The 24,719-nt window shown below is 44.1% G+C and overlaps 1 protein-coding gene across 2 annotated transcripts in view; it reads right to left on the reverse strand.

Moving 5' to 3' along the window:
• The window catches only part of LOC116986713 (chemokine-like protein TAFA-2), a 111,952-nt gene that overhangs the window by 16,248 nt on the left and 70,985 nt on the right, over positions 1-24,719 (reverse strand). The window contains exons 2-3 of one of the 2 annotated variants that reach the window (XM_033042308.1): positions 17,988-18,072; positions 12,453-12,568 (exon numbers count right to left, since the gene is read on the reverse strand). In XM_033042308.1, the coding sequence (XP_032898199.1) occupies positions 12,453-12,568; positions 17,988-17,998 (127 nt within the window). In that variant the 5' untranslated portion in view covers positions 17,999-18,072. The remainder of the gene's footprint in view (positions 1-12,452; positions 12,569-17,987; positions 18,073-24,719) is intronic. The other variant, XM_033042309.1, reaches the window with a different exon arrangement.

A 24,719-nucleotide genomic window follows, 5' to 3' on the forward strand; every position in this document is an offset into this window, starting at 1 on the left:
AAATCAAGCAGAAGGAAGCAATTTATCTTATGTTAAAAGTAAGGACAAATAGATTGAAACACATCAAAGGTGTAAGTGCTTCCAAGGTGACAGTTTGCCAGCCACAGAGGTAGATCTACAATCACATATTACAATCTCTCCACACCCTTAAACATTGCCTATTTCCTTCGCTCCATAGATGCTGCTGCACCCGCTGAGTTTCTCCAGCACTTTTGTCTACCTTCGATTTTCCAGCATCTGCAGTTCCTTCTTAAACCCTTAAATCTCTATTCCTACAGCAACATCTCTTATCCATACACTGTAAATGACTCGATTGTAATCATGTATTGTCTTTCCGCTGGTTGGATAGCATGCAACAAAGGTTTTTCACTGTATAATATGTGACAATAAACTAAACTGATAAACAATTATAAAAGAAACCTGAAATATTCAATATTTAGATCATTCCAGCCATGGTACGGCAATGAGCAACACCCTTCAATTGTAAGAAGGAGGCAGGGCGATGAGTCATTGTTAGTTTGCTGTGATACGGTATGTTTATTGAAACTTGCATATAACATTTCAAATTATGGATTAAGAATTACAATCGGTCATGTAATAGTTGCTGGTAAAGGAACTCAAATAGCGGTTATATCGCACACATACCCGAAACGTCACCCATTCCTTCTCTCCAGAGATGCTGCCTGTCCCTGCTGAGTTACTCCAGCTTTTTGATTACCCAATTGAATACAGAATTTTTAGAAAAACTCCAATTGCAGATATGAATTGAGATGCAGGGAGTGAAGGCACTACCTTCACAATACAATTAGTAGAAATTAATTTATGGTTATAAGGGAGACAGGCAAGAAAACAAATAAGATATCATTGGAAAACAAGTCAATTAAATGTTTTTAAGAGGATGGATTGAATGAGACAAGTATCCAGATTAAGACGTGAGACTGTAATCTATGGTGGATGGTGTCAATAGAACCAGGTAGTTTGAAATTAGGACAGAGAGTATTCACAACAAGAGTGTTGAAAAGGTACATTTTAGAAAAACTACACACATTTGGAGTATCGTGTTCAGTTTTGGTCTCCTTGCTCTACGAAGGATGTTTAGTTTAGTTTAGAGACACAGCACGGAAACAGGCCCTTCGGCCCACCAGGTCCGTGCCAACCAGCGATCCCTGCACATTAACACTATCCTACACCCACTAGGGACAATTTTTACATTTTACCAAGCCAATTAACGTACAAACCTGTACGTCTTTGGAATGTGGGAGGAAACCGAAGATCTCGGAGAAAACCCATGCAGGTCACGGGGAGAATGTACTAACTCCGTACAGACAGCACCTGTAATCGGGATGGAACCCGGGTCTCTGGCACTGCAATCGCTGGAAGGCAGCAACTCTACCGCTGCACCACTGTGACTGCGATGTTGTTAAGCTCGAACGAGTTCAAAGAAGATTCACTAAGTTGTTGCCAGGACTTGAGGGGCTGAGCTATAAGGAGAGGTTGGGCAGGCTATGACTTTATTCCTTGTGATGCAGAAAGCTGAGTGGTGATCTTATAAAGGTGTATGAATTCATGAGGAGGGGAATCAAGAACAAAAGGACAGGAGTTTAAGCTGATCGGGGAACGATTTAATGGGAACCTGAGAGGCAACCTTTTCATACAGAAGGTGGTGGATGTAAGGAATGAGCTGCTAGAGGAGATAGTCAAAGTTGCTACTGACAACATTTAAAGGACATTTGGACAGGTATGGGCCCAATGCGGCCAGGTGGGACTTTCGTAGATGGGGAATCTTGGTCGGCATGGGCTAATTTGGCTAAAGCACCTGTTTCAGATATACTGTAACTCCACGTTTTAAGAAAGAAGGGAGAGAGAAAACGGAGAATTATAGAGCAGTTAGCCTTACATCCGTAATGGGGAAGATGCTTGAGTCGATTGTTAAAGATGTTATAGATACAAGACACATTTATTTGTCACATGTACCAATTGGTTCAGTGATATGCATGGTTGCCGTACAGCCGTACAAGTAATAAAGACCACAGGACACGATAGTTTTTTTGATAGCATTTGGAAAGCAGTGGCAGGATCGGTCAAAGTCAGCATAGATTTATGAAGGGGAATCATGCTCGACAAATCTTCTGGAATTTTTTCAGGATGTAACGAGTAGAATGGATAAGGGCGAGCCAGTGGATGTGGTGTATCTGGACTTTCAAAAAGCCTTCGACAAGGTCCCACACAGTGTGTACAATTAGTGCACATGGTATTGGGGGTAGGATATTGACATGGATAGAGAACTGGTTGGCAGACAGGAAGCAAAGAGTGGGAATTAACGGGTCCTTTCCAGAATGGCAGGCAGTGACTAGTGGGGGGCCGCAAGGATCAGTGCTGGGACCCCAGTTATTTACAATATATATTAATGATTTAGGGCGGCGATGGAATTAAATGTGACATCTCCAAGATTGCAGAGGACACAAAGCTGGGTGGCAGCGTGAGCTGCGATGAGGATGCTATGAGGCTGCAAGATGACTTGGATAGGTTGGGCAGATGCAGTATAATGTGTATAAATGTGAGGTTATCCACATTGGTGGCAAGAACAGGAAGGCAGATTATTATCTGAATGGTGTCAGATTAGGAAAAGGAAAGATGCAATGAGACCTGGGTGTGCTTGTCACTGAAAGTAAGCCTGCAGGTACAGCAGGCAGTGAAGAAAGCTAATGGCATGTTGGCCTTCATTGCAAGATAATTTGAATTTAGGAGCAAGGTGATCCTACTGCAGTTGTACAGGACTCTGGTGGGACCACACCTGCAATATTGTGTGCAATTTTGGTCTCCTAATTTGAGAAAGGGCAATATTGCTATTGAGGGAGTGCAGCGTAGGTTCACCTGGTTAAGTCCCGGGATGGCAGGACTGAATTTAGAAGGATGAGTGGGTATCTTACAAAAACATATAAAATTCTTAAAGGATGGGACAGGCTAGATGCAGGAAAAATGTTTGCGATGTTGCGGGAGTCCAGAACTAGGGGTCACAGTTTAAGAATAAGGGGTAGGCTGAGATGAGAAAACATTTTTTCACCCAGAGAGTTGTGCATCTGTGGAATTCTCTGCCACAGAAGGCAGTGGAGGCCAATTCACTGGATATTTTCAAGAGAGATTTAGCTCTAAGGGCTAAAGGAATCAAGGGATATGGGGAAAAAGCAGGAACGGGGTACTGATTTTAGATGACCAGCTATGATCATATTGAATGGCGATGCTAGCTCGAAGGGCCGAATGGCCTACTCCTCCACCTATTTTTCTATGTTTCAATGTTTCTATATGATTTGCATGAAAATATAGGTAGGCTAATTGGTGAGTTTGCAGACCACAGGGAAATTGGTAGAGTAGTGGATGATGAGGAAGAGTACCGAAGGATACAACAACTCGTGGACCAGTGTGAAATATGGGCAGAGAAATAGTAGATGGAGTTTAATCTGGACAACTGTGAGGTGTTACATTATAGGAGGTCAAATCTAAGAGGAAAGTTACAGTAAATAAAAGAAGCCTTAGGGGCATTAATGTACAAAGAGATAATGGCATGCAAGTCCACAGTTCACTCAAAGTGACAATCCAAGTAGATAGAGTGCTAAAGAAGATATATGGCATACATGGCTTCATTGGTCAGAGTACTGAGCATAAACATTGGCAAGACATGTTACAGCTGCATACAATTTTGGTTAGGCCACATTTGAATATTTTGTGCAGTTCTGCTGCCCCATTACAGGAAAGATGTGAAGGCTTTGGAGAGGGTGCAAAAGAGTTTCACCTTGATGTCAGACACAAAATGCTGTAGTAACTCGGGGACAGGCAGCATCTCTGGAGAGAAGGGATGTGTGGCGTTTGTTGTTGAGGTAAGTTACCCGCTAGGTTACTGCAGCATTTTGTGTCTATCCAGTTTAAACCCGCATCTGCAGTTCCTTCCCATACATTTCACCTTAATGTTGCCTGGTTTAGAGCGTATTACCTGTGAGGAAAGAGTGCACAAACTTGGAATGTTTTCGCTGGAGCTTGAAAGACTGAGGTAGAAGTTTAGAACATTATGAGAGGCATAGATCGGGCTGATCGTAGACTCTTTTTACCCAGGGCAGAAATGTCAAATACCAGACGGGGTAGATTTAAAGTGAGAGGTGGAAAGTTTAAAGGAGATTTGTGAGTCATGCTTTTGTTAAACACAGGGTGCCTAGCTTACATTGCCATGAGAGGTGGTGTAAGCAGATAAGATGGCAATGGTTTAGATGCATTTGGAAAGGCACATGAACAGGGATAAAATGAAGGGATATGCAGGCATGTGGGACTAGTTTAAATTGGTCTTACTGACATCGTGGGCCAAAGAGTCTGTTCCTGTGCGATACTGTTCTATGGTTGATGTTCAAGCTGCCAGGGACTATCAGGATCAAAGATCCTACAGCGAGCAAGATAGATCACTCGACGAAAAAGACGTAGTACTGTCATGGGCAGATTCATGGGTAATTTTCGGCCCCATTTCCGTAACCGACTTCCGTCTCCGCACCAAAGATCCCATAGCGGAGCAAAGAGACGGAAGTCGGTTACGGAAACATCCTCGTAAAAATAAAAGTTATTTGGTAAAAATCTTCTCCTCATATTCAGAATTATAATTTATTAACAAAAACTGTTCCCCGCAATGTTCATTACACTGCGAGTCGGGTCGGGTTACTGAAATGGATGAAAAAAAGGCCCATGTTCCGCTCCGTTGCGTACTACACGTCAGCCCATTGCATTTAGAAGGAGTGGTCTATCTTGCTCCACTATAGGATCTTTGATCAGCATTGTGTGCGGGTCATTAGGTTCCAGCTTCCTAATTGTCATTCGCATACCATTCCACCCTTCTTCTTCTTGCATATGGCGTGCACAGCCTAAAGTTGTAGGACAACTTGTTCTATTTGATCTTATTTGATTGTGCACGCCGGGTTAATGGCATTCGTCGAAACAGGGTGGACCATGTGAAGGTTGCAATCTCCCACCCCAACCATTCCCCCCAATATGACAGGAGAGCCTTTGGCTCCAATGGAGAGCAGAGCAGTAACAGGTTGGTGCTGCCAAATGGGATGCACATGGAGTGAATGTGAGGCATGTACAAGTGGAGCTCAGCTCAACCTGTTATCTTTCTGCTGAGTTACTGAGCCTCAGAACACCTCCAGTTTAAATTCCATTTGGAATATTTTGGAGGACCAAGAAACCAAGAACCAAGAACATGATTCACTTTCTGTTCACAGATCTTGAGGGAGAGGGGAAGGGAAGCAGTTGAGCCTAAAACAAAATTATGACTCAAGGTATAGAGAGAAATAATTCAAACAACAAGAGCTAGTGTGTTAGCACCTCCTAACAACTCCAACACGTAATAATGGAATGTAGGAGTTGAAATACATGTTACAAAAAGCTACCTTGTGAAAATAGGAGATGGAATCTGGAGCTAGCGTGTAAATTACATTTCCAGCAGGAGGTAAAGAGGGGAATAACTAAGTCAGGTGATCATGCATGCATTTCAGACGCTGATCCAGAGAGGACTGCGGAAGAAACAATGGCAGGGATCTGTTCAATATTACCAAGTGACACCTTCCTCAGCAAGACAATGCCAACAATCTGCTCCCATGAGGAGATCAAATAAACCTCAGAAAAATTCTGCACACACAAGAAATTTTAATATGTAAATCACAAAGGACAAAGCAATGTTTAAATCCATTAAGTATATATTCCAGAAGATTAGTCAAGCATGATTTCCCCTTCGTAAATCCATGCTGAATCGGACCGACCCTGTTACTGCTATTTCAAATGTGCGGCTATTTCATCTTTTATAATTGACTCCAGCATCTTCCCCACCACCGATGTCAGGCTAACTGGTCTATAATTCCCTGTTTTCTCTCTCTCTCCTTTCTTAAAAAGTAGGATAACATTAGCTACCCTCCAATCCACAGGAACTGATCCTGAATCTATAGAACATTGGAAAATGATCATCAATGTGTCCACGATTTCAAGAGTCACCTCCTTAAGTACACTGGGATGCAAACCATCAGCCCCTGGGGACAGGAAAAATGCACTGAGAGTGCAGTGTTCCCACAGTACTGACCATGCCCACTCTATATTCAGCTTCAGCCAACTCCTGTTACAATCCTCTGAGTGTAAAGTCTACCCGCAAATATTTATACTGAGTTAGTTATTTGACATTCCTCGTTATAAAATTGGTGCATATTTGACGGATCAAAACAACAGACGGTTGGTTTGAATCAAATTTATTCGCAATGTGATTCACGGTCTTGACAATTGCCACCGAAAACACAATTGACCACAACGGTGGTCTCACAATGACTGAAAACCGCGCGAAAACACGACCCTTCCTAGAGTCACGAGCGCGCGGATTCCGACCGCAGGGTTCGATACTTGCGAGCACCAGCAGGTGCCGCTACAAATTATTGTTTTGGGGATAGGTTGTCCTTTGATAAAATCAACCAATTCCCAGCAAACATTAAATATTTCATTGGTTTATTTTAAAATGCAGTTGATAAGTGAGAGGCAGATGAGCCGAGGTCGAGCTGCGGCGAGATGGTCGGGCCATGAGAACAAAGAGGGACTCGTAGGGGATGGGGCCATGAGAGCAAAGAAGGATGCGGTGGCGAGGGGCCACCTAGAACAAAGAGTGACCATCAGGATTCTAATTAGTACATTGCCACTTCGTCTGCGCTAGATATGTGGCGACTCTCTGTGTACCTTGTGTATTGTATGCAAAAACAAAGAATTTATTCTGCCTCCTTGTCACCTTCCTCTCAGCTAAAAATGAACCATTCTATATTTCCTTAAGCATTTCCTTACCCTTCCATATCTCTGTGTCTCCCTCTCCCTTGACTCTCGGTCTGAAGAAGGGGCTCGACCCGAAACATCCCCATTCCTTCTCTCCAGAGATGCTGCCTGTCCCGCTGAGTCACTCCAGCATTTTGTGTCTACCTTTGTGCTATTCATCAATAGATTTGAAGTATATCAAGGGTTGCCAATCAGCTTCACCTCAGTGCTGCAGCATTCAAAAACAATTGCTCCAGTTAGCGTAAGGTAAAATGAAGGTGAGGTGGTTGGCCTTAGTCAGAGCGATTTCCTGTTCCTTTTAGGGAGATTGAAGACATGGATTCTTGTTTAAGAAAGAACTGCAGATGCTGGAAAAATCCGACCTTTCTGTCCTGGGCCTCCTCCATGGCCAGAGTGAGTCCCACCGCAAATTGGAGGAGCAGCACCTCATATTTTGCTTGGGTAGTTTACACCCCAGCGGTATGAACATTTTCAGTTGGAACTTCTCCAATTTCAGGTAGTCCTTGCTTTCTCCTTCCTTCCCCTCCCCTTCCCAGCTCTCCCACAGCCCACTGTCTCCATCTCTTCCTTTCTTCTTCCCCCCCCCCACCCCCCCTCCACCCCCACATCAATCTGAAGAAAGGTCTTGACCCGAAATGCCACCTATTCCTTCGTTCCATAGATGCTGCCTCACCAGCTGAGTTTCTCCAGCATTGTTGTCTACCGAAGATATGGATTCAGTCAGGAGTTTTCATAAGTGGTGGGTGTATGCTTAAAATGCTGGACTCTGACCCCTGTATACCATGCATGCACTGTTAACCAGTCAAGAGCTAGATCTATGTACATGGCAACATCTAACAAAGTAAATCACGGAAGTGTAATCAAACAAAATTAGCACCGAGCCACATCAGGAATCATCAAGGGGTGGAAGTTTGCAACCTTCACGTGGTCCGCACTGTTTCAACGAATGCAATCAACCTGGCGTGCACAATCAAATAAGATCAAATAGAACAAGTTTGTCCTACAACTTTAGGCTGTGCACGCCATACGCAAGAAGAAGAAAGAGTCATTAATAATAAATAACAAGTTTCTTCCCAACTGTTATCAGGCAACTGAACCACCCTCTCGCCAACAAGCGTATGGTCCCAACCTACCATCTACTTCATTGGAGATCTTTGAACTATGTTTAATCGGACTTTGTCGGACTTTATCTTGCACTAAATAATATACCCTTTATCCTGTATCTGTGGATGGCTTGATGGTAATCATGTATAGCCTTCTTGTAGACTGGATGGGGCGAACCAACGCAACTTTTCACTGTATCTCGGTACGTGTGACAATAATAAGCTAAACTACAATAAACTACTCAGCCTACACTTAACACGAATCCTACCTCTTAATCCCTGAGGAAACTGCGGTTGGGCAATAAAAACATATTTACACAATTTATGCTTGGGAACTAATATATTTCTGAGTGGATTCTCATTATCTGTAGCTGTGCTCTAACCCTGGCTGTCAATATTTCTGCTGCTGCCTTTTGATAAACAATTAAAAAACAATTAATTTTGATAAATGAGTGGCAGATCACTGTGGACATTTTCAAGATGGGTCACACTGGCAAATGACAAAGGCATTGACTGGTGACTTGTTTCAATCAAAATGAAATGTTTGTAGTAATGAATTCAATTAAGGCTTTTGCAGACAGGTTTCTTTGAAGGTGGGAATATGGAATGGAACAATCTTGCTAATACCTGCTAACACCACTGCTTTATCAGGTACCAGGGAAACAGACCAATAGCTACAAGGACATGTTAATAAATTTTACCAATAGGTTTTACTCCCTCCCATTAAGAACTGTGGATAAACCATTTCTTACATGTGCATTGCACAATGCACCATTGATCTGCTTGGAGAAGTGACTGTCTGCTATTACGAAGAGTTAGTTAAAAAATCTCATTACCAAACCAGTTTCTAACTGCCATTTCAGCCTCTTGGGCATGTAATCTAGAACACTAGTCAAAGGCAATAATAGGCCCAGCTCTCCTGGGTGGGAAACACATTTTAATTGCCTCTCAGGGCTTCTCACAGTTCATGACCGGACTCCAAAGCATTCAACCAGCAAGGTGCTTACTGGATTAAAGAGCAGGCATAGAAGTCAGCTTAATTTTGGCTTATAATCAGTGGGCATTTATCATACCCGCCTAAAAGTGGCTCGATGTTGGAATCCTCGACAATGCAATGACTCCTTGGCCTCAATCTAATCCTATCTTTGTGACTTTCCCCAGCTCTACAGAGTCCCACGATTTCAGCCCTCTTCATTTCCAGCCTTTCACACAGCCCACTTGAAATTGCTTCATCACTGGCAACAATATTTGCAGTTTCTTTAGACTCTTTGCTCTGGAATTTCTTCCTTAAACATATCCAATGTTATTTCCCACTTCCCTCCGATTACACCTACTTATATGACAAGTGCTTTGGTCAACAGTCCTCATCTCTATATGTGTGACTTGGTATTCATGACAGGGTATAAGATACTGCTGGGATCCAGGCTTATTTTCATGCAATAAAGACGATGATATCTCCTTGTGCACACAATGTCACACAGGATAAGGTGTGAGCTATGGGGAGCTGCACAGTAGCAAGCAGTCAGCACTGTTGTCTCGTAGCTCCAGAGACCCAGGTTCAATGCTGACCTCTCGTGCTGCCTGAGTGCAGTAGGTTAATTCCCTCTGTCACTTCATGGCTTTCCATTGAGTGCATTTTCCTCCAACATCCCAAAGGTGCACTAAAGGTTTGATTCACCAAAGGTGGGTGAATTAGTTAATGAAAGGTTAGCGTAGATGGGTGGTCGGAGAATTACAGTCATGATGCTGAGCATGTACGAAAATAGCTTACGGGAAAGATTGGCAAATGGGATGGTATTGATTGCTCTAAGAGCCAGCAAAGACTGAATGGGCTGATTAGCCTCCTTCTCTGCCATAAGTAACAAATATCATCCATGTAAACAAGTAGTCCAAACCCTTCCACTCTTGTTCCTCAGATCCCTGGTTTATACGATACGATACGATACTACTTTATTGTCAGAGCAAGTCTGAAATTTGTTTTTGCGTACAGCTAGACAATAAAATAAAGAACACAACACACAATAGAGTCCAACATAAAACATCCCCACACAGCAGAATCAAAAAGTTTCCCACTGTGGGTGAAGGCACCAAAGTCAGTCATCTTCCTCTGATGTTCCTGATGTTCACCCGTGGACATATAACCCCCTCCACAGTCGTCGCTACGGCCGGCCCGCCACTCAAGTCCGCTTGCCGGGATGATGGAACTCCGACGTCGGAACGGGAGGCAAACCTCAGCGGCTTGGACTGACCTCCCAGTGCAGTGCTACATGCGACCTGCAACAGCGGATGTGCCCAGTATATTTTCTGCAGTGGACGTGAATAATCCCTTGGCATGATTGTGATGCTCACAAGAGGTAAATTCCCCAGAATCTTGGTTAATACTTTTCCTTCAATCTACATCAGTCTAAAACCATCATCTAATCTTACCTCCCTCGTCCTTGTTTGTGTGATCTTACTGTGTGCAATTTTGGTTCTGTATCCCTACATTACATCTATTTTCCACTGGAATAACTATTGGTTTGGCTTGGTTTATTGTTATTTTCACGTGTACCAAGAGAGAGTGAAAAACATTTGTTTCACATACTGTCCAGTCAATTCATACTACATATGAGTACAATCAAGCGACACACATGTACGACTAGGTAGTGCAAAGTGAAAATACAACCAGCGTTCACAATATAATGTTCCAGATACAGAGAAAGTGCACAGTTTTAAAAAGTGAATGGGCCACAGCAACATTGTATGGGGGAGTGGAGTACACTCCATTACCTTATGAAAGGACTGTTCAGTAATAATAATAATAATAATGGATGGGATTTATATAGCGCCTTTCTAATACTCAAGGCGCTTTACATCGCATTATTCATTCACTCCTCAGTCACACTCGGTGGTGGTAAGCTACTTCTGTAGCCACAGCTGCCCTGGGGCAGACTGACGGAAGCGTGGCTGCCAATCTGCGCCTACGGCCCCTCCGACCACCACCAATCACTCACACACATTCACACACAGGCAAAGGTGGGTGAAGTGTCTTGCCCAAGGACACAACGACAGTATGCACTCCAAGCGGGATTCGAACCGGCTACCTTCCGGTTGCCAGCCGAACACTTAGCCCATTGTGCCATCTGTCGTCCCAGTAGACTGATCATAGTGGGAAAAGTGTCTGAATGTGGCGGTACATGCTTTCAACCCCTTGTATCTTCTGACTGATGGGAAAGGGGAGAAGAGGGAATGGGTAGGATGCAAGTAGACCTTGATTATGTTGAGAGTTGAGATTATGTAGCGAGTTGGGTTTAGCTCTTAGGGCTAAAGGAATCAAGGGATATGGGGAAAAAGCAGGAAAGGGGCACTGATTGTGGATGATCAGCCATGATCATATTGAATGGCAGTGCTGGCTCGAAGGGCCGAATGGCCTACTCCCGCACCTATTTTTCTATGTTTACATGGTTCTATGCTGGCTACTTTTCCGAGCCAGCATGAAATGTAGACAGAGGCAATAGAGGGACACTGGTTGTTGTGGTGGACTGGGCTCTAGAATATCATACAGATATTCACACATACATTCTGTATGAATATCATACAGAAACTATTATCTCTATCCACTATTTCCGATCCTCCAAAATTGATAAAGATATTTTGATGAAGAGTTCATCAAATTTGCACTAACTTTTCTGCTTAGCTTCTCAACCTCATGTGCTCTAGCAGAGTCAGTCAGGCCGAGGAGGAGACCATTTAGTTCCACAATCCTACGTTACACTGTAGATGAAATGTACCTTGGTCCCATTCATCCATCATATCTCTCGATACTGAAAACCCAACCAAAATAATACATTTCTCTTCTGAAAACTCAATTGAATTCAAGAAATGTAGCTATTTTGAGGAAGAGGCTTTCAGATTTCTAATGCCTTAGAGAATAGGTGCTTCCTGAATATACTAGCTCTGAATGTACTATTTCCTGTTGTTCCTGATCCCCCAATAGGAAAAATGGTATCTCTCCATCTACCCGAACAGAAACTCTCATCACTTTATACACCTTGGTTTTATTTCCGCCATCTAAACTCCAGCCAGCTATCTGCAAAGTGCCCTCATAATTCATACCCTTTAAACTCATGCTAGTTGTATTGAGTTGCATTACCTTCACTCCTGATGTGTAGTTCATTCGTTCATAAGTGAAAGGAACATAATTAGGCCATTCGGCCCATCAAGTGTACTCTGCCATTCAATCATGGTTGATCTATCTTTTCCTCCAAACCCCATTCTCCTGCCTTCTCCCCATAACCCTGACACCCGTACTAATCAAGAATCTATCTATCTTTGCCTTAAAAATATCCATTGACTGGGCTTCCACAGCCTTCTGTGGCAATGAATTCCACAATTCATGATTGAATACAAAACTCAAGATGGGACCTGACCAAGTCTATACAAGCACAGCCATCCAATATTTAGATAATATTCACATCCAGAACAGTTATAAACATGGATAGCAAAATAAGCACAGAGTATGTGTGTACTTACCCGAGTGGCTACGTTGATGTGTCGATGCTAAGCTCACTTTTCCCAGAGTAGTTACCAGGCAAATCGTGAGCAGGACAATCCACTTACCCACGCTCCATATGTACCTCCCACTCATCCTGCAAGGAATGCATAAAACAGGGAGGTTATATTTTTTAATTCTTCCTGCACCTTTCTGGAAACTGCCCATTCATATCAGTAGATACAAGGAACTGTAAAAAAACACAATGTGCTGGAGTAGCTCAGTGAGTCAGGCAGCATCTCTGAAGGACATGGATAGGTGACATTTCGGGTCAGGACCCTTCTTCAGATTGAGGTGGGGTAGAACTAAGACTGGTAAATGATAAGTGGATATAGATAGGGGGTGTTTTGATTAGAAGATGGATGGACAAAGGAGAAACGTGAAAAATAGTCAAAAAGTTATAAGATAAGGTCCCTTTTGTCTCTTTTTGTTTCCTTTTTATCTCTCGCCTTTTGTACACACATCTGGTAATTAAACCCCGCCCCCCTCACCTATCCATGTCTTCCAGAGATGCTGCCTGACCTGCTGAGTTACATCCAGCACAGTGTGTTTTTATTTTCTCTTATTTGTATATGTTTCAACTGGCTCTATATGAAAACCAGGGTAACAAATTCTCACCAGCTATCCAACTGAAGGCGGTTTCAGAACAAAACCAGAATCGCTGCCTTTTCCAAGTTGACCATTGATATGTGTTCAAGAAGGAACTGCAGATGATGGAAAATCGAAGGTAGACAAAAGTGCTGGAGAAACTCAGTGCATCCGCTGCTCTAGATGTCAGCTGATCTACATTTGTGAGACCAAGCGTAGGCTTGGCGATCGATTCGCCGAATACCTCAGCTCGGTCCGCATTAACCAACCTGATCTCCCGGTGGCTCAGCACTTCAACTCCCCCTCCCATTCCGAATCCAACCTTTCTGTCCTGGGCCTCCTCCATGGCCAGAGTGAGGCCCACCGGAAATTGGAGGAGCAGCACCTCATATGGACAGTTTGCACCCCAGCGGTATGAACATTGACTTCTCCAATTTCCGGTAGCCCTTGCTGTCTCCTCCCCTTCTCAGCTCTCCCTCAGTCCTCTGGCTCATCCTCTTCCTTTCTTCTTCCCCCCCCCCCCCCCCCCCCCCCCACCCTGCATCAGTCTGAAGAAGGGTTTCGGCCTGAAACGTTGCCTATTTCCTTCGCTCCATAGATGCTGCCGCACCTGCTGAGTTTCTCCAGCACTTTTGTCTACCTTTGATATGTGGTTGTGAACCACATTTTTGACAGCTATACACCCTGAGTTGAACTCCTGGATTATCCACAGCGATGTGTATGCCAGGAATTTGACCCAGACATGATGAAGATGAGGCCACTTTATCTCCAGCTCAGATGGTGTGTATTGAAGAGAACCTGCTGCTGTTCCCATCCACCTGAAGCCTTATACTTGCTGCAACATGGAGGTCACGGATCAGGGTGGTGCTACTGAAGAATCATTGGTAAATTTACACGTTGGGTTTGCTGCCCAACATAACTTCACCCGAAGCCCACTAAATATTGGTTTCATTGATCAATGAACAACGATTAATTCTACATTTTCCTTGTTCAGCATCTCTTTTGATGTCTCGTTTTCACACCTTACCCTTCCTTATCTCTGTGTCTCCCTTTCCCTTGACTCCCAGTCTGAAGAAGGGTCTCGACCCGAAAACTCATTCCTTCTCTCCAGAGATGCTGCCTGTCCTGCTGAGTTACTCCAGCATTTTTTATCTATCTTCAGTGTAAACCAACATCTGCAGTTCCTTCCTACACATTGGTTTCATTGGGCTGTGACTTCTTAGCAAAAGCCACTCCACTAACTTTCAGCCCCTGACTCTCTTGAATATCAGGCACATTGCTGGTGTCCCTCCACTGGGAAGATTGATACAAAAAGCATTCAATTTGCCAGCCATTTCTTTATTCCCCACTATCACTTCTCCAGCATCATTTTCCAGCAGTCCAATGTCCACTCTTGCCTCTTTCTTACTCGTTATGTACCTCCCTCATGCCTCTGTAGTCACCTTTGCTCAACAGTAATACCGACACATCCGATTTCATCTTCCTCTCTCAAATTGCAGGGTGAATATTATCATATTATGGTCACTACCTCCTAATGGTTCCTTTACCTTAAGCTCCCGTATCAAATCCAGTTCATTACACAATACCAAATCCAGAATTGCCTTTTCCCTGGTAGGCTCCACTACAAGCTGCTCTTAGAAACCGTTACCTAGGCACTCTACAAATTCCCTCTCCTGGGGTCCAGTACCAACCTAATTTTCCCAGTCTACCTGCATATTGAAATCCCCCATGTATAACTCTGATATTATGATTCTTTAACATTAGGAAAGGGTTTGAGGGAATGAACAGGAGCTCCTGCAGAGTGCAAAACTATTCATATAGCTGTCTTTAATAAATCCAGTAGGGAATTGACAAGTAACTTCTGTGACTGGAGTAGTGAGAATGTAAATCTCTAGCCACGTGAATTAGTTGAAGTCTTTTGCCATAGATGCATTTAAAGTCAAGCTCAATGTATTTGAGAGAGAAAGAAATAGTAGGATGTAATTATAGGGTGAGTGTAATAACACAATCTCCAACACTTATAACGTCTAATAATGAATGCCATATCCAATAGTGTTCAACAATGCATGCTGTTCAGCAATGCATGCCATATTCAACAATGCATGCCAAGTTCAACACTGTATGCCATATTCAACAATGCATGCCATATTCAACAATGCATGCCATATTCAACAATGCATGCCAAGTTCAACACTGCATGCCATATTCAACAATGCATGCTGTTCAGCAATGCATGCCATATTCAACAATGCATGCCAAGTTCAACACTGCATGCCATATTCAACAATGCATGCCATATTCAAATATGTATGCAAGACCAAACAAGATTATTGTAGTTATGCATCTTTAATTGTCATGAGCACCAACAATGGAACAATCACATGCTTGCTTGCTGCAGCTTAACAGACGTATAAATGTAATAACCCACAGTCAAAAATAAGTAAAAACAAAAATACTATAAATTAGTAATTAACCGCTACTGTCAACCATAATAATGGAATTATATTTACAATGAATTTTGATGCAATAATGCATGTTACACTTAGAAATGTATGTCAGACCTAAGAAATGAAGCTACATACCAGCCTAACAATGCTGCTGTAATGCAAATGGGAATCATTTGCGAGCAGAGGCAAACTCCTTGTATGTGAACACACTTGGCCAATAAACTTATTCATTCATTCATTCATTCATTTATTTATTCATGTATGTATTACTGAACAATGTATATCCTACTTAATAATGCACCTCATAAACAGAACTTTTACTGCACATAATATATATCATAACCAGCAATATCTTAACAATCTATGTCATAGCTATCAATGCCAACCTAAAGTAGATATCGCAGTCAACAATGCAGGGCACACCAAACTATGTAGGCATATCATGATCAGTGAGATGCATCAGACAAAATGCTTACTTCCTGCTTTGAAATGTCTATGTTTCACAATCTATCATGCCACAAAATACATGCCACTTCAACCAAGCATGCTGCACCCAACAAGGTATGTCTTACCTATCAATGCATACCATGCCAAACAATGTATAGGAAGGAACTGCAGTAACTGGTTTAAACGGTAGATAGGCAGAAAATGCTGGAGTAACTCAGCGGGAAAGGCAGCATCTCTGGAGAGATTGAATGGGTGACGTTTCGGGTCAAAACCCTTCTTCAGACTCACGTTTTGGGTCGAGGCACTTATTCAGATTGAAGAAGGGGCTCGACCCAAAATATTACCCATTCCTTCTCTCCAGAGCTGTTGCATGTCCCACTGAGTTATTCCAGCACTCTGTGCCTATCCATGCCAAACTGTGCCCAGCACATACGTATAATAACAAAAATCACATGGAATATGCCCTTCATAGATAGCAATCAGTGCTACTTATAAACACGTGGGAAGTGGAATGGGAAATACCTATCAAGCCTGGACCAAAGAGTCATGAATCAAGAGACTGCATCGTGGCACTTTTCTTATCTACTCGCATGATTAAGTTTCATGATATCACAGTGATTGTAACAAGGCATTCGACAAGGTTCCACATGGTAGGCTGCTCTAGATCCATGGAGAGATAAATAAATGAATGGATAGAAAATTGGCTTCATGGAAGGAAGCAGAGGGTGATGGTGTAAGGTTGCTTTTTGGAATCGAGGCTTGTAACCAGTGGTGTGCCTCAGGATTCGATGCTGGGCCCGTTGCTATTTGTCATCTGTATCATTGGATTTGGATGAGAACGATCATGACATGATTAGTAAGTTTGCAGATGACACAAAAGTGGGTGGTAGTGTAAATAGGGAAGATGGTTGTCAAAAATAGCAGTCGGATCTTGTTCGGTTGGGGAGGTGGGCTGAGGAATGCTTGATGTAATTTAATACTGAGAAATTTAGCATTTTGGAAAGACTAACAAGGGCAGGACCCACACAGTGAATGGGCTGTGGGGAGTGTTGTAGAGCGGCAAGATCTCGGAGTGCAGGTACATAGTTCATTGAAAGTGGCACCACCGGTAGATAGAGTGGTCAAAAAGACTTTTGGCACAGTGGGCACCATGTTATAGGAAAGATATTGTCAAGCTGGAAAAGGTGGAGGGAAGATTTACGAGGATGTTGCCAGGGCTCGAGGCCCTGAGCTATAGGGAGAGGTTGAGCAGGCTAGTGATCTTATAGAGGTGTACAAAATCTTGAGAGGAATAGATTGGGTAGACACACAGAGTCCCTTGCCCAGAGTAGGGGAATCGAGAACCAGAGGACATAGGATTAAGGTGAGGGGGGAAAAATGTAATAGGAACCTGAGGGGCAACTTTGTCACACAAAGGGTGCAGGTGCATGGAATGATCTGCCGAAAGTGGTAGTTGAGGCTAACTCACAAATCTCAACTACATTACTACCGCAATGTTTAAGAGACAGGCAGGTCGGACTAGTGCAAATGGGACATGTTGGTCGGTGTGGGTAAGTTGGGTCAAAGGACTTGTTTCCATGATTCTATAATTCAATGATGATTAAATACAAACCCTACACTCCACCTTTCTTTTCAATGCTGTGATATTGGGCACAGTGGAGAAACACACCTGCTCTTGCCAGAGTCGACAGTACATACCACAGTACTTTTGTTCCCCTGTTGTTATTGTCCAACAATAATCTCGATAACATTGCTGAAACACAGTCTGACTCATCCCCAATTCATTCCTCCTGTTTATCCAGCCTAGCACTCAAAGAATTGCCCGAGATTTTATTCCCTCCATCGATTTTTTGTTTTTTAAGTAATAATGATAAATGAAATTCTTGTTGGTAAGAGCTCAAATGCAGTTGTTGGGTGATCCTGCAGTTTAAATCATTTACATTCACTTCATGCATTATAAAATAGATGCAGCCACCAGTGCACTTCAAAATAAATAAGTGTGCTGGGTGCATGAAAGAAGTGAGTGAATTGTACCTCTTTAGCATTGCAGTCTTATGGAGTGTACATCAGTCGGTCTCAACTGGATGCGCTCTTGGAGAAGATAAGCACATGGGTACATCTAGAATGAAGCAATTCAATTAGAATTAATCCACAAGGCACTCATGCACTGTGATACTCATTAAAACAATAAAGCAATTTCCGAAATCATTGGTAATTTCTGCATTGTTGCAATCCAAATTGAATGTAGAGTACAGTGGGCTGGTGAGTATGTCAGGGGACAAGAAACACAAATGTTGTGAGTTCAAAACCCATCACGACAAGCTGCAAATGTGGATTCAATAATTTTGACTCCAGAAAGTGACTTGCATTTATGCAGAGCTTTCAAGGCATCCCAAAACACTTTACACACTTTACATGTGATTTTTGAAAAGTAGTCACAATTGTAATAAATATACTAGTACATAGTCAGCTATTTGTTCCCTCAAGCTCTATCCAGCACTCCATAACACCAGGCTGTTCACCGTATTCCCCATCATATCCCTTACAGTGCAAAATTCAGTTAGTAAATCTTGGATACACTTAATGACCAAGTTTCTGCAGACCAGCATGGTAGAAAATTCCAAGGATTCATAAAATTCTGAGTGAAATAATTTTTTCCTCGTCTTAACTCTAAATTGCCAAACCCTTATCCCGAGACTCTGATTCCAACTCTAGACTCTCCAGTCCAGGACAAAATCTTCTCAGCATTTACCCTGCCAGCTCTTCTAAGAACCATATGTGCAAATTTGTCTAAGTTCTTCTAAGTAATCAATCTAATGTATGTATGTATGTATATCTTTATTGTCATTTTCCTGAGTACTCACATACCCAGAGAAAACAAAAAAACGTTGCTCAACCAGTGTCCATTCAGTGTGCAGTAAAAAATAAATAGAAATAAAAATACATATATCATCATGAACAAATTAAACACTCTACTCTCTACTAAACATCAACAGGCGTTCCGAACGGCAGCGGCACGACTGTGGCTCTGCTGCAGTGTGTCCAGGTTGGTGGTTGGTGCGCGATACTTTGGCAGGGGGCAAAGTCCGTTTATCAGTCTTATAGCCTACGGGAAGAAGCTGAGGAGCATCCTGCTGGTTTTGCAGCTAATGCTCCTGTACCTCTGCCCAGATGGCAGGATGGAGAATATGTGATGCGATGGGTGGTAGGGGTCTTTGATGATGGAGATGGCTCTGTTGATACATCTCTTCCTGTATATGTCCAGCAGGAAAGGGAGTGGAGCACCAATAATCCTGCTGGCGGTCTTCACAATCCTGTCTAGTTGGTGCCGTTCGTACGCCTTGCAGCTCCCGAACCAGGAAGTGATGCCGTAGGTTAATGTGCTCTCGATTGTCCCCCTATAAAAAGTTCGTAGGTGTGTAGTGGGGAGACCTGCTGTCCGCAGTCTTCGGAGAGGGTGTAGTCGCTGCTGGGCTCTCTTGACCAGTGCTGTGGTGTTGGTCATGGAAGTCAGGTCATCCTAGGAGTCCTAGGAACTTCACGCTGCTGACCCTTTCCACATCAGCTCCATCGATGTGCAGAGGTGTATGGTGTTGTTTTCCCGCCCTCCTGAAGTCAACTACCATCTCCTTAGTTGTTCCCATGTTGAGAATGAGGTTATGGGATTTGCACCATCCTGTGAGCAGCTCCACCTCCATCCTGTACGCCGACTCATCATTGTCACTGATGAGACCCACCACTGTTGTGTCATCAGCGAACTTGTTGATGAAGTTGTTGTTGAGTCTAACAGTACAGTCGTGTGTAAGCAGACTAAACAGCAGGGGGCTTAGGACACAGCCTTGGGGCGAGCCAGTGCTCACGGCTATGGTTTTTGATGTCCTACTGCCCACCCTGACTGTCTGCTGCACTAAATGAATTTAGTGAACTGCTGAGCCCTAGACAAGGCACGTATTTTGTTCTTTAGGCCAGGGGCCAAAACCATAGAAGGTATTCCAACTATGGTCTCACCAAAGGTTTATGTAACTATAGCAATAGTTCCTTAATCTTGCACACACAATGTTGCATCTATCAACGGGACAGGCAGCATCTCTGGAGAGAAGGAATGGGTGACTATTCGGGTCAAGATCCTTCTTCAAGGGTCTCGACCCGAAACTTTACCCATTGCTTCTCTCCAGAGATGGTGCCTGTCCTGTTGAGTTACTCCAGCAATTTGTGTCTTTCTTTGGTGTAAACCAGCATCTGCAGTTCACTCCCACACATCACATCTCCCCGTTTACTTCGACTAAACCTACGAATAAAAAATGTAGCGATTTTTTCCATGGCGACCTTTTTTTACTCGCGGGCAATTTTCAATGTTGAAAAATACGCCGCGACCTCGCTGAGGCCTCGAGTATGCGGGGACTACTCTCGAGCATGAAGGAAAGTTATAAAGACCTCCTCAGACCTCGTTTCAACCATGCTGCGAGTATGAGTCGAGGGCAAACTCACCAGAACTCGCGGATTAGGTGGCCGCAGTGGGACAGCCCCTTCACCCTGGATCCCATATGATCTAGTGTTCCAGACTAGCCAACGATGCGGGACCTTGTCAAACGCCTAGTTTAATGTCCACATGGATAACATCTTCTGCTCTGTCCTCATCAATACTCTTTGTCACCTCTTCCAAAAACTCAATTAAATTTATGACACAATTTCCCACACACACACGCCTGTGCTGAATATCCATAATTAGTCTTACCTTGCCAAATGTTGGTAAATATTGTCCCTTCAGTAAGTTTCCCACCATTGATGTTTAGACTCACCAGCCTATAGTTCCCGAGCTTGCACTTGCAGCCCCTTCTTAAGGGCCTGTCCCACGAGCATGCGACTGCATGCGACTAGCGCGACCAAACTGGAAGCGGGGGCCACGTGGAGGTCGAGTGATCCCCGTGCAGGGCCTGTCCCACGAGCATGTGACTGCATGAGGCGAGCGCGACCAAACTGGAAGCGGGGGCCGAGCGGAGGTCGAGTAATCCCGTATGAGTTGATGTGAAGTTCGAGCGAAGGCGTACGCCGTCAAGACACTGCGTACGGCGTTGTGATGCTGCGCACGCCCGTCGAGACGCTGCGCACGCCCGTCGAGGCGGTGCGTACAGCCTCAATGCAGCTGCGGGCCGGCAGGCCGTTGCCGCGTGGAATTTTTGGACAATGTCAGTTTTTCGGAGCCCCACGCGATGTCGGGACCAGCTCCGCACAACTCCATACGACTCCAGCGAACTAAGTGGACCGGCCCCGCAAGGCCGTACGGCTCAAGCGACCACGTTAGCTCGCGCTTGCCGCATGCAGTTGCATGCTCGTGGGTCAGGCCCTTCAAGTAAAGGCACAACATTAGCTTCTGGTACCCCACCCATGGGTAAAGATGATACAAATATCTGTGCAAGTTCCCTGCATTTTCTTCCTTAGCTTCTCATAATGTCCTAGGATTTATTAGATGAGGTCCTGGGGATTTACCTACCTAAATATGCCAAGACCTCTAGTATCTCCTCTTTTGTAACATGGCTATGTTCCCATACATCACTATTCATTTCCCTTAATTCCTTTCTCCAAGATAAACAGAGATCACAATAATCACAATCAAAATAATACTTTATTAGCCATGTATGTTTTGCAACATACGAGGAATTTCATTTGCCAAGTCAGTCATACAAATAAAAAGCAACGGGACAAACAAAATACATTTTAACATAAACATCCACCACAGTGACTCCTCCACATTCCTCTCTGTGATGGAAGGTGACAAAAAGTTCAATCTCTTCCCTTTGCTCTCCTGCAGTCGGGGGCCTCGAGCCTCTGTTGACGGGATGATCTTGACCCTCGAAGACGGCGCTGGGCCCTCCGCATCGAGGCGATCTGCTCCTGCAACGGAAGGATGTCAGCTACCCCGCGCCGGATGATCGAACCCCGCGTCGGGGCTGGTCGAATTTTCCACGACATTGGAGTACCCGACATCCACGGCCTCTCCCATGACTGCGAGCTCCTGATGTAAAGTCCTCAGGCCGCTGTTGGAGCAAACCCAGGCAAGGGATTGACTCCGATGTAAGTCCACGCCCCGCGGTGGGGCCCAAGGTCAGTCTGAGGAGGCTTCCAGTTCCATCGATGCTAGGCCGCAGAACGACCGGAGAATGCGATCCGAAAATTAATCGCATCTCCGGTAAGGTAAGAAACTGAAAATAAAGTTTCCCCCGACCCCGACCCCCACATAAAACAAACCGGAGAACTTTTAACACACACTGAACATTTTTAAAAAAGATGAAAAAACTGACTGTTGGCGGGGCTGCCAATCGTGCGGTGCCCCTGGTGGTGGATGAGAAATATTTGTTTAAACCTCGCCCATCTTCAAACCTCAACAACCCCATCGATCCTTAAGGGGACCTATTCACTCCCGAGTTATCCTTTTATTCTTTGTATACTTTAATTTAGTTTAGATATGGGATACAACATGGAAACAGACCCTTCGGCCCACTAAGTCCATGCTGACCAAAGATCACTCAGATACACTAGTTCTATTCAAAACACTGGGGATAATTTACAGAAGCCAATTATCCTACAAACCTGCAGGCCTTTGGAATGTGGGAGGAAACAGGAGAAAATCCACACCAAACCCACAGAGTGAATGTGCAAACTCCATACAGACAGCACCTGCAGTCAGGATCACACCTGGATCTCTGGCACTCCACTGCTGTACTGTACCACTTGTAGAATCTCTTAGTAATCTCCTTTAGCCTATCTGCCGAAGCCACCTCATGAACACTTTTTGCACTTCTGATTTCTCCCTTATGTTTAATCCAACATCATTTATTCTCCACATGGATGGAGAATGGAGCCGACAATGACGACAGACACGACGGAAGAGGAGATAGGCCGGTAGGAGAGGAGAGGGAACTGGGGTCTGGCCTACTGCCCCCTTGAGGTCAGCTGTGGGAGGCTCCCCCGGGGAACAAAGGTGGACAGGCGAGGAGAGGATGCTGGTTGCTGGGCCATGGTTGGAGGCCCACAGCAGCCTAGGGCTCGCCTAAATCGGGCACCGCAATTAACAACTAGAGCATGGACTGGACTTGGAAAATGGCGCCAAACATGGTGTCTCTTGCATGCGGGCTCAGTGGACTATGTCTGTACAATTGCTAATCTGGGGTGGAGTGGTGATATTACTGGACTGTTTGTAAGAAAATAATTTCACTGTGCATTTGCACTTCACATGTGGTAACAACAAAGCACCGTTGAAACATTGAACGCAGGATTTGCTTGATGCCAGCTGCCTATACATGACAAACGCCTCTTTTTCCTAATAGTTTCTCAATAACCTTGTGAACCAGGGATCCATAAGCCGTGCCCTCCCCTCCATTAGCAACATGCTGTTCTTGAACCTCAGGTCATGCACAGGCAGAAACCAACAACAGGAAAGGAACGTTTGTAGGGAGGAACTGCAGATGCTGGTTTACACCGAAGATAGACACAAAATGCTGGAGTAACTCAGCGGGACAGGCAGCATCTCTGGGTAGAAGGAATGGGTGATGTTTCGGGTTTGAAGAAGGGTCCCGACAGGAAAGAAACAGGTGACTACTCAGTAAATGCATGCAAAATCTTCCACAAAACAAATTATGCTGTCTCTTAAAAATTAAAAAAAATGGACTAATGAAATGAAGGCAAAATAATAATCTTGAATTAATAATTGAAGAGCCGATTCTGAAAGGCCAGTATAATTTTCAGTTAATATCTCACAAACTGGTTCTGCTGCTGCAGATGGATGGTTGCCAATGGCAACTCCTCCCAGACCTCACACTGACTGATCGAAACATATGTGCCGATTCAGGTCGAACTGGCTGTGGGTTGTGTTCAAGGATCAAGAGTCCAAAATGTTTAATTGTCTTATGTACCAGCAATGGAACAAATAAATTCTTACTTGCTGCAGCTTAACAGGCTGATTAACACAAATAACATCACAAATAAATGTACAATAATCAATAATACAAAAATAATAATTACCAATAATATTAGGTAACCAGTTCCTAATGGTGCAAAACTGAAGTACACAGTAATGCCCCGGTCCCACTTAGGAAACCTGAACGGAAACCTCTGGAGACTTTGCGCCCCACCCAAGGTTTCCGTGCGGTTCCCGGAGGTTTTTGTCAGTCTCCCTACCTGCTTCCACTACATGCAACCTCCGGCAACCACCTGCAACCTCCGGGAACCACACGGAAACCTTGGGTGGGGTGCAAAGTCTCCAGAGGTTTCCGTTCAGGTTTCCTAAGTGGGACAGGGGCCAACAAAATCCATAGTAGAACTTAGTTGCCGAGGTAGGGTTGCATCAGCAACTGTATCAACCAGCATCTGCATTTCCTTCCTGCACATTTCATCTGCTCTACTGCAAAATCTCCTCAAGGTACGCCTACTTCTCCTCCTCTCTCCAATGAGAGTTATGTCTTGTTTTCATACCGTACCCTTCCTTATCTCTGTGCCTCCCTTTCCCCTGACTCGCAGTCTGAAGAACGGTCACGACCTGGAACGTCACCCAATCCTTCTATTCAGAGATGTTGCCTGTCCCGCTGAGTTACTCCAGCATTTTGTGTCTATCTTAGGTGTAAACCAGTATCTGCGGTTCCTTCCTACACATAAAGGGCAAATTCTGTTCAATTACTTGTATCATTCGACATCCATATCCCCATCCCCCACCCACCCAACCTTGTTTCATTCCATGTTCTTTCACAGAACATAGAAGGGTACAGCCCAAGA

Source organism: Amblyraja radiata, chromosome 24 (assembly GCF_010909765.2).
Source record: "Amblyraja radiata isolate CabotCenter1 chromosome 24, sAmbRad1.1.pri, whole genome shotgun sequence".
NCBI classification, from domain to species: Eukaryota; Metazoa; Chordata; class Chondrichthyes; order Rajiformes; family Rajidae; genus Amblyraja; species Amblyraja radiata.